Source organism: Pterocles gutturalis, unplaced genomic scaffold, assembly GCF_000699245.1.
Source record: "Pterocles gutturalis isolate BGI_N339 unplaced genomic scaffold, ASM69924v1 scaffold44744, whole genome shotgun sequence".
Taxonomy (NCBI): domain Eukaryota; kingdom Metazoa; phylum Chordata; class Aves; order Pterocliformes; family Pteroclidae; genus Pterocles; species Pterocles gutturalis.
Window position 1 is genome coordinate 1 of NW_010132316.1, and position 11423 is coordinate 11423.

Sequence of the window (11423 nt, forward strand, 5' to 3'; positions counted from 1 at the left end):
CCTCAAATAATCTCTGGCTTCATGTCAAGGACGAGCAGCGCACAGGTGCTCGTACCGGCGCTCTTCCCAAAAAGACAAACCCGAGCCGAAAGGGATCTGGGGGGGGACTGCAGCCCCCGCCCCCGTGAACATCGCCCTTAGCGCTGGGGCACAGCCCGAGCTGATGCCGGAGGAGCACTGGCCCCTCGGGCACGGCCGGGGGGCTACACGAGGGTCACTCGGAGCTTCAGTGAGAACCCCCCCAGCACTCTCAGACGTTTTTGTTTTTGTTTTTGTTTTTTTTTTTAAAGGGGTGGGGAAGAGAAAGTTCCTAAAGCCAACAGCAAGCAGGAGCAGCATCTGTCCAGCGGCTGTACACCCCCGTACAGCTGCCCCCGCACACAGGCTTTTGGGGGCTGTCACACAGGAGGAGGACAGGGACACCCCCCAGGCTGCCTCCGTGGGTAACCCCGAGCTGGGTGTGCTCAGCATGGCAAGGACACCTGTGGATTAAAACGAGACTGAAGCCTGGGTTTGGGCAGGGAGCTAGAGAACTGTCCTGTAATCTGCTGCCGTTCTGTACCAAGGGGGGCACAGCAGCAGAATTCCCAAACCCCCACCCCCGGGAGAGGCACCGATGGCGTCAGACAGGCTGCCTCCGTGGGTAACCCCGAGCTGGGTGTGCTCAGCATGGCAAGGACACCTGTGGATTAAAACGAGACTGAAGCCTGGGTTTGGGCAGGGAGCTAGAGAACTGTCCTGTAATCTGCTGCCGTTCTGTACCAAGGGGGGCACAGCAGCAGAATTCCCAAACCCCCACCCCCGGGAGAGGCACCGATGGCGTCAGATGTGATGGTGAGCGTGTCGCCATCCAGCTCTGCCTGCATCCATCCTTCTGCAAAGAAACTGGCTCCAAACCCTTTGCTAACAGGTGCTCATGCAGGAGGAAGCAGCTCAGTACCTACAGAATATTGAAACACTCCAACACAGAATTACTTAATTATCAAACTTTAATTCATCAGACTAATCTTACAGAATAAAACAACAGGATAACCAGTCAAGGTTACACTTAAAAAAAATCCAGCAGTGCAAATCTAAGACTAAATATTTGTCATCTCCTCCCACCCCAAAATAGGCAATAGATTATTTAAAAATACCATAATACATGGTACTTACATATTCCATTTAAAATAAATCTGCAATGGACACAAATATCTAAGACTTTTTTTTTAATAAAAAACCAAAGAATGAATTGCTTAGAAAATGGGTAAGACATAGTGAATGTCCATGAGCCACAAGAAAGCAAATCCTTGGCTAGAAGGTACGACGGCCACGTGTTTCATACAAGACTTGCTACAGCTCTCCTTGTCCCCCCCTCCACCCCCCAGTGAGAACATTAATTAACAAAACAAGATGCTAACGACCTCATCCCAACAGGTGGTGAAAGGCCGAGTACAAAACTGAAAACAGAAACAGCTGCACTGGAAAAATCAAGTTACAGAGGAAGAAAAAGTAAACAAAAAGAAGGAAAGTCTGGAGACAAACCTTGCTGCCGCGGGCTGGCACAGCAAGCAGCCAGCACCGGGAGCAGGGCTGTCCCAGAGCCCCCCCGGCTGCACCGCCAGCGCTGGGAGGGAACGCTGCCGGCGGGAGAGCCCGGAGCAGACACCGTGCTACAGCACCGGGACGGTGTCACTGCAGGTGAATTGTGTCTCTTTGGCCCTTACAGCACGAAGAAGCAACAGACAGGGACCGCGCCCAGTCCAAAACGCAGCAGGCGGTGTGCGTTACTGGCTGTGAAGTGTTGCGTGTCTACAGTTCCGTATCCAGCTCTTTGAATTCGCATCCCCTTTTCCTCTTTCATCATCTAACGCCCTTATTTCAGTTACACACTTCTCAAACAGTGCCATTAACGAAAATTAATGATTTACTTTAAACTTGATATGAAAAACTTGTGAGAAATACAAGATTTTAATGCAAGATCCAGTCTCTGTTCAAACCCAGGCGAGGTTTGGTGATACACTCCTGCATTCCTAATGCAATACTAACCCAGGAGCTGCTTACGCTTGGGATGCACAGAGAAGGAGGAATACTCAAGTCGGGACATGGAGAGGAGAAACCCACAGTGCTGGACACGCTGGAGGAGAAGAGATGGCACACGGGAGCTGCAAGACTCAACACCATGGAGCGGGGCATGGAGAGCTCGGGGACCGCAGCGGGACTCGTCCTGACCGGCCGGCAGCAGGGCAGCGAGGAGGGGGACGCTGCTTGGGCGTTGGGAGCAGGTGCCAGCGCGGCGTGGGAAACACCGGCTCTGTTCTGTGGAGACCCCCGTTTGCAGTATGGATGCTTTAATCCCCAATTAGCAAACCCAGCAAAGCACTCGATACAACTTCATACCCCAAAATGTCCACAGGGAATTACACGTATGTACAAGAGGGAATCGATCTCAATAAACCTTTGTGCAAGAACCACCAGATATGACCATAAGGTTCCTCTGTACGATTTCACGCTGGATCTCAAAACAACCTTTAACAGCCAACTCAAAACGTTGATTATATTTGCACTTTACTCACATCGCCAGTGCCTCACCGAGGACTAACTGCCCAGTTCTTCCCCAGGACCGCTCGTTACGCTGGATCTGCCCTGGAGACAATCAGAGTTACCAGAGAGTAAAACCCAGAGCCAAGAGAGAGGCTAGTGAACGGCCCCCAGCTAGGCAAGCTGTGACACCATCCAACCAGAGACTGTTTTCCTAGGTGTTAATGTCAATAACTGCCTTGGAAAAATCGGTATATACCCAAAAATACTCCACTCCAAAAGAGAAAGGGTTTTAAAAGCAGTGCTGCTGAGTTCAATTGGAACATTCATTTCAAAGAACTCCCAAGAAACCTGCTACGTTAAACCAACACACACCAAGTATAGCGTTTTATATAGTAGCGCTTTCCAGCATTTTAATTCAGACTTTGAACATAGAACAAAAAGCGAGACAATTTCATTTTTCAGATCAGATCCACCTGGAAAAGCAGCACCTAAATGAGATCCCATTTTCTGAGTTTGTAACATTTCCTTCTCCATGTCTAAAGCTGCTTTGTAACCAACGCTTTTTATATCCAATTTCCTTTGAGATGACGGATTGCTCCTGGCCCGGGATGCAGAGCAACCGTGCCCTTGGGAAGGAGCAGATGGGAACGTCCTGCCCTGTCCCCCTGCCCCGGCAGGGTGGGTCAGGTACCTGTCCCCTTGCCCCAGCAGCAGGACGTACTCACCCCCCTCGCTGCATCCAGCACAGGCGCCACCAGAGCTCTGGGGAGGAGCTGGAACTACAATGTGTGCCCTCTCAAGGAGCAAAAACAAAAGATTAGGAAAGGAAAATAGGATAGGGAGGGATGTACAGACAGGGCCAAGCAGGGCAAGCAGCAAGGGAAGTTGATGATCACAGAACCGACAAGGCAGGCAGTGGAAAGGTGACCCCCCCAAGTGACAGAAAAAGCTCCTGTCACCCATCTTCTGTCTCCTGTAGGGCGCACACTTTCCACCAGGTTCTGAATTTTAAACTTGAGCCTTAGCACTAGGACTGGCAAGTAGAAAACAAGCAGCGTATTTAATTTGCAATGTTATCTCCAATTAACTCAGAGCACCGCTGCTACCCACGCTCGCTGAGAGCCTCGAAGAGGCTGCTCGGGAGCTGACGTGCGCGGCCGCAGGAAGAGCTCCTGTCTCAGCGCATTTATGTCACGACACACTGCTGGTGGCTGGCACACAGAAAGGAAACACCTCAAGCTTACAAGAGTAACAAGCACATCACTAGTTTATATGGAGGATATGAAACACCTTCCAAATTCGTATGGCATAACTGAAAATACAATCCAAAAGCTGCTTATGCTGCTGTCAGGTGTCTACAGGGAAATACACCATCTTAACACATGCCATGAAGCGAGCACTGTTCCCAGTCTCTCCAATAAAATATAACAAAAATAAAATAAATACTCATTTGGGAATTTGCACCTGCTGAGTTTCAACTGGGCTGTTTCAAGGAGAGTGACAATGGACACGGCATACACTGAGATCAGCTGTTTCTAACTGCTCTCCATCAGCCCCACGGAACGCTGGGCTACTCGCACTGAGCGGTACCAAGCCCACGGTGTTAGACCAGAACTGCGACCTGGGAGCTGCAGCGTCACACCAAGCGAGACTGACACCGTCTGACCGCACAATACCGTCTGTTTAGGGCATGCACCTTTGGGGACTGGCAGGTCCATTCAGAAAACCTGAGATAATGGCACGTGAATTGCTGGGACGACACGCAGAACGTCACAAAGCAAAGGCGAGGAGCGTTATTTCAGACAGGACAAGATGCAAGAGCTTCCTGTAAACTTGAGCAAGAGAGAAGCTGACAGGGGATTTAAATTTCGAGAGGTCAGTTGCCAGACAGGACATTCTAAATTTGGCAAGATTCACAGCATACGATCACTATGAAATTTCAAATCCAGGTCACAAAGGAATACTGCTGCTATTTAGAATCCAAAACAGCATCTGAGCTTCTCTCTTCTGCGCTCCCCCCGCCCCAAACAAGGCAGGAACGCTCACGCCAGGCAGCACTACGCAGTGTGCTCGGCAGGTTTTTTTTTCAGTCAAACAGGTAACGGTCATCGCAATGGCTGCAAAATTATTCTGGATGGCAACACGCATGGTCGAGACAATGCTCTGAAAAACATAGCACCCCAGGGCAGAAGGCAGAACAGGAGCAGAGAGGGATGCAGGCAGGAGGGAAACTACTACAGGGGCACGAAAGGGGACAACGAGCAGCACTGGGTCATTGTGACAACAAACCATCCACAGTGGTATCCGTCTGCTCCAAACATGCTACACAGAGAACCAACCCAGGGCTTCCAGTATTGGGAAAAAAAAGGGAAAGGAGAAAAAAAAACCAGCAGGGCATCTTCAGGTTAAAAAAAAAAAAAGTAAAAAAAAAAAATTTCGCTACCAAAGAGGTAAACCTGAAATAAAAGGGCCAGCAGAATATGGCTTACTAAACATCAATTTTGCATACTGTTTAAAGTTTATTTTTAAAAAACAGTTTCGGAAATTCTCAGTCACAACCAAGTAGCTAAATTAAGTCTAACGCTTGTAACCGAAAGATTATGAAAATATTTGGTTTTGTTCAAACCACGTAAAAAATCCTCAATAATACCTTGTAATATTTTCTTTTTATAACTAAATTGGAAGATCAGCTCTCAGCAGATTTAACTGTATTACACACAATATTTTGTGAATTAAGATTTATTGATTTCCATTGTATTTGCTTTAAATATGGTTGAAGCTGACTGCAGAAAAGGGATGGTGAAATTTTTAAGTTAAAAGTAAACTAATGGTGAAAGAACATCACCTCTGGCTTCCATCAGTGCCTCGTTTAGCAGATTTTATTAATAAGTTCCAGGACTATCACATCCAGGGATGTTGGAGGCCTCTCCCAGCAGTGTCCTTAGATTTGTGTCATTTTCCTGTGCCAGAGGTGAGCGTGCTTTCAAAAATACTGCCACTTTCCCAGCACCGTGTCTTTGATTGCATCAACGTATTGAGTCGGTACCCAATAGACCCAGTAGTAAGACGCTTCTGTTGGGCCCAGCTGAAACGCCTGTGAAGTTAAAAACGACAACATTTACCAACGTGAAACAGAACAGCTCACACCAGTGGACAGACACCGCTCAGCTGCTACAAAAAATCCAACAAGTCTGTTATACCTGCTGCCTCCTTCAAATGCTCGGCGCACACCACCTGTACTTGGTAAGCAATTTAAAACAGCGTTCCTCAGAGACACAAGAACAGCCAAGGACCCATTAAAATGATGAGCCCTTTTGTTTATGACATCACAGCAGCAATGCAAACTCTTGGCCAATTCCAAGAATATGAGGAAATTATTCTGGAAGAGAGAATCCGAAGCATACCTCAAAGTCTCTAAAGGAATGGCCAGAACACGCAGAGTTGAGAAGGCAAACAGGAACTCAACAAGACAATGACCATGTTTCTGTAGTCACTAAATTTCACTGAATTTTATATTTAGACACAATGTCCCATTCTCAACTTATGTCAGAATAAACAGGAGAGGAGCACCATGGCATGCCAAACACCTCTGTCCTTGCTTTGGGGTAAGAGTTTATTGTATCACATTCTGACGAGGACATTTTCTTATATGGGTGATCATAACCCAAGTATTTGGAAAAGACTAGATCAGCGCCCTCCTGCAGACACTAATTTTAAGGTATAACATTTCTCCTTTCTTCCCCTAAAGAAGGGGACAGACTTACATAAGGACCTCACTTCAACATCAGAGTTAGTTACTGTACTTCAGAAAGCAAGACCTCAAAAACCCCCAGATTAAAAGAAACAGCCAAAAACTCAGGAGAATTAGCACCACTCTCTTCTTAAATGTGTTACTTTTCTACACCCAATACCAGTTTTTCAGAAAATTACATATGGGGAAAAAATATTACAGCATCAAATCACTGTTTTTTTTTTAACCACCAGCAAGGTGCCTTGTTTATATAAACACAACAGAAACTGAAGGAGATCTAAGAAAATACCACTAACATTCAGAAATGATGAGCTATATCGTGGGTACTTTTACTCTTGTAACACATGACAGAAGATGAAATAACACTTAAGCACTGCAAAATCAGCCCAGATTTCCACAAAGTAGCATATGCCACCCAAAATATTTACATGGTGACAGCATGGTGACATTCCCACCTTCCACAGCACGAGGCTGGGACTACTGTCCCTCTCCGACTTGCTCTGTTTTAAATGTTTTAAAAGTCTTACTTCTGTGTATTTGCATATAGTAATCAGAGCGATATTAAAGCAGAGACACTACTCACCATCATGTGATAATCCTCATGGCCTTCAATAGGTTCACTCACCACATTTTTAATGGACCCCATGGGTAACTTTTCTGTTCTCTCTATATTAAAATTGACCAAAGCATTATTTCTGATCTATGAAGAAGCAGTATTTCATGTTAGTTTCACATACCACCACCATTACTTCCCAAAGCTCCTGCTGCCAGCAGCCTCCTCTCCGCAGGACCTCCGGATACCTGCTGCTGAGGAGCCCGTCTCCCCCATCACCCCGCAGCTGGCACACTCATCATTCACAGGAATCCAGACCTGGATCCCACAGTCCCTCCCGTTTTAGGTCTCTGCATCATATTAAGCACTTCAGTGTACCTGACTCGAGCCTAGAGCGAGGGAGGGGAGAACCCTGGCTTTCTTTACTGTTTCCCCACAGGGAGCTCCGCTTGGAGCAGCAGGACTACTCACCGCAGGGAAAGCTGGTCCAGGTGTAAGAACACTCGGGACTGACTACCAAGGCTCATACTAAGCTCTAGAGAAGTGACAAGGCTGAAAAAGCTGGAAGAAGATCAGCGAACTCACTCTTTGAAAGCCTAATCCTGGTTTTAGCCTGAGGCAGGGCTCAACTGTTGCTGTAAGAGCACAGGGAAGGGAATTTAATGAGCAAATAAGGAAAGAAACAAAAACAGAAACTGAAGAAAGCCCCCATGACTAAAATTACATGACAGACTATTGCCAGCCAGCCGCAGGTACCCAACAAGAATGACCAAGAATCTGGCTCATGGCAGACTTTTTCTGCCTCAGTTCTGTCCTCACTTCTTTCTGAAGACTTAACTCCAAGATCCTTCCTTTCAGTTCCAGCTTTCAGCCTCAGCCTAAAATTATCTTCTTGGATATAAGACAGAGAAAACCACAAACACTCTACAAAGGAGAAACAGAAGGATGAGTTCCTGAGATATAAATTAGTGTGATCCAGAAAAAAAAGCACCTACCTAAAAAAGGCACACAGGGAGGAAAACTTAGTAATGGAAAGACAAATACCCTCTACCTCAGCGCTGTCTCCAAGCTGACTCCGAACTACCCCAGTCAGGCTCACAACATCCATTCACTGGGTAAAATCTTACCTTTAACTAGCTTAGCATCCTGCAAATCACAATATCTTTCACAATATCTCAGCAACAGACACACCAATATTGTCAGGGCCTCTATGAAAACGCCACAGAGCAACTGAGAAACATCTCCCTGCACCAAAGCTCAGACGACAGAAACGTACAGAGTGCTCTGTGAGGCGCAGGGAGGCTGCGTGGGTGACAAATAATTTCAACTCTCCAGGACTAGCAGGTGAAAATCCGTGTTAGCACCCAGCTGGCTTTATTCTGGCCCTTACGTGCTGGCATCTGCCATTGGTTTCTCAGAGCAGGAAGGAGTTTTTCCCCACAGCAGCCAGCAATTACAACCATTCCCCAGAGGAAGCAAGCTGCAGCTAATTTTGAGAAGCAGGGAAACAGGTTACATGAAAGACAGATGACTACGAGAAGAATCACATTTCACAGCTTGAGAAACACTAATTTGAACACTTCAGAAATACTACACTTGAAACTCGTCTAGAAGGTGAAGAGGATGAATTACCTAAATACTAATCACGTGTTTAGAACACTGTCAATAACAAAATGATCTGCCTGCCCAACCTGTAGAGGAAAAGGAACAATGCCTTGCTCCATCACCTAGCCCAGGAGAAAAAAAAAAAAAAATCACTGCAGCTGGTTCTGATAGAGGTTTTAAAGACAGAAAAATCTTCACAGTCAAATCTGCTCTACAAAGGGAAGGTCAAAAACTTCTGAGATTTCTGCTTACTTTGGAAATAATGCATCAGCTGGAGATGCCACCCAAAGCTAATATCACCATGCAATTAGGTTACTTTACTGGGACAGCGAGCAAGCACTTCTATTCCTCCTGCTCATCACTACACCATTGCCCCAGCCGGGCAAACTAAAGGAGCACCCCTTCCCTTGGAGGCAGGGGTTATCTGAGACATCCTCAGCAACAAACGTTATCACCACAGCACTCGCAGCTCCTCCTGGAACCACTCAAGACGGTAAACTGACTCCTCTGCACAGCAACACATGCCAAAGTTTCTGCAGCTGTACAGCACTGAAACAAGACACCCAACTAATTTTGGGTGGAAGGACAGACAACGACAGAGATGCCAGCACTCCTACTTTTAATTCCGGTCCTAAGATTCCATTTCAAGCCTCAGCCAAGCCATCGAGCCTCTGTGTGAGGCTGGCATTCATCCAATGTTTATGAAGTGCTTTTGAGATATGCTGGAAATGCCCAATAACATAATTTACGTTTGGAGCTATGAATAGCAGGCTGGAATGGTAGCCTACCGGCACAACTGCCATCAAGTCTTTCAAAGAATATAAAACAACCTGAGAGAACAGCATTTGAGCAGACAAAGCAAAAATCAGTTTTGAAGCATTACCATACCAATACTATTCCCTAAACAAGCAGTCACACCAGAAGCTATTTCTAGGTCACTTATAGCCCAATTATAAATTATTCATCTCAGAGTTTCAGAGTTGCTCACCTTTTGTACCAATCCATAGCTGGTCTTGTTCAAGTTTAAAGGTCAATCTTACTTTCCCCCCTGACTTGTTGTACATGCCAGATAATGGCACTGTTGGCAGGCGCTCCTGCAAAAAGGCAATGTAGTAAGTCATGGTGAAGGACTTTAACAGGAAAAGCTATATTCTCTTAACTTTTTAAGCATAAGTATGATCCATCTTTCCAGGTTTCTGCTAAGATAGCAAAGAACGATGGAACCAGCAAAGAAAGGTCTCAATCCACAAAAATGTCTCTCTCTTCTGATTACGACAATGTCTCGAGTACTTATTTACTGACCTGAACACCTTTAACAGAAGGCATCACATCATCAGGTTTTCCTTTATCCAATACTTTTCTGTGTTGCTACAATAGAAAAACAGAAATCAGAATTCACAGAAACACAACAGAGCTTTTCAGTTGACTTCCAGCTGCACCCTTGACCATATCCCAATAGCACCAAGAGACAGTTAAGGACTATTCACAGTCATTTATCACACAGAACATGGTTAATTGTACAAGTTAACTGAGCACTGTCTAGGACAGTCTAAAGGAATTACATAAACAAATAAAACCCCAATATAATGCAAAGGGTAACATCCCCTCTAGAATATACACATACATAAAGATATCTATTTCTATAAAAATTTAAAAATCCCAAGTCCCCCTTTAATATTGTACATGCTGAATCACATCGTTGGCATTTGGCAAGACAGTTTTAACAGTCAAGTGTTATATCCAGTGAATGGCAGAAAACCCTCCACGTCTGACAGTGCAACATACCGCAACACAGCAACCACCCAGAAGAGATTAGAGCAGTAGTAACAAGGAAAACCATGCTCACAGGTTGTAAATTGCTAAGTACCTTTAAATAATGATGGAACTTACAGTGAACGTGAACTATGATAAATTATAGAAAAACAAAAGCATGTTTCATAAAGGTTGCAGTTCAATGACTCACTATTTAATTTTAAATCAAGTTTATGTTGAGGAAGGTGCGGGGCTGGTAATACCTTGAGCTGAAAACCCTTTACCAGCCCCACACCACTGCAGCACTGCCACCAAACCAAGCCTTACTGCACCGTCCTGCGCTTTCTACCTAGAGGCAGCACTTCAGCAGGCGAGAGGAGTATTCAACACCCATGTTCCCTTCAGTGCTGGGACAGCTGAAGGCATGGCTGCCTTGGTGTTCAGTTTAAAGGTAGTTTTTGGAGATCAGACTCTTTTAGGCCAACAAAAACTAGTTAGCTTTTAGTTATAACTAACTTAGACTGTGTTTGAGCTAACAACCATGAAATATTTACCACTTCTTGCCGGAAACACCAGGCTGTGCCTAGCACCAGCACAAGCAGTGTCTTGTAAAGCCTCAGCTGGCGCCAGGCTAAAGGTTTTTCTGCTGCTAGCACTCCTCTGCACAGAGCCCTTCTTCTATCGCTTAGGTGGGAAAAAGAAACCCCAGCCTGCATTGAGGAGGAACAGAACCCAAAGCTGACTGTAGAGTTTTACAAGAGAACCACGTAAACCCTACAGCTCCCCCACGCCAGGAATTATTGAGACGTTAATAACCTTTTGTCGGCAAAGAGGCTCCTTTTTATTTTCTTCGGCTTTGACCTCCTGTTGAGCAGCTTCTTTGGGTGTATTTACTGCTAAAACATCGTTGATAGTAGAGCCGACGACCATTATTTTCGCTCCATTTGTTACTTTAATTTCCCGCAACGTTTTCTCCTCTGGTACAAGTCCCTTGAACATAACTTTCTGCATGGCAGGCGGAAGGCCTAGGAGCAAGAAGAAGGGTTACCGGCCCGCCCGGCAGCGGCAAGAGGAGCTGGGCTGCGGTGGGGGAGGCGGCGGCGGCCCCGACCGACCTGTGAGCGAGTGGATCTTCTGCTTGAGCTCGGCCCCCGTGCTGTCCAGGCAACACTTCACGTCGTACTTGTTCTTGTTCCAGATAACCTTCAGCTCCACCACCTCCTTCCCACCCTCCGCGTC

At 46.0% G+C, this 11423-nt stretch overlaps 1 protein-coding gene across 1 annotated transcript; it reads right to left on the minus strand.

The window, feature by feature from the left end:
* Positions 1-5022: 5022 nt before the first annotated feature.
* On the minus strand, positions 5023-11420 carry UBFD1 (ubiquitin family domain containing 1; the record flags this gene model as incomplete). The annotated part of the gene is made up of 7 exons (XM_010080859.1): positions 5023-5617; positions 6858-6940; positions 9421-9526; positions 9735-9800; positions 10323-10334; positions 11001-11209; positions 11300-11420. Coding segments are annotated over 7 exons (708 nt in total), but the record flags the coding sequence as incomplete, so codon positions are not given.
* Positions 11421-11423: the final 3 nt, after the last annotated feature.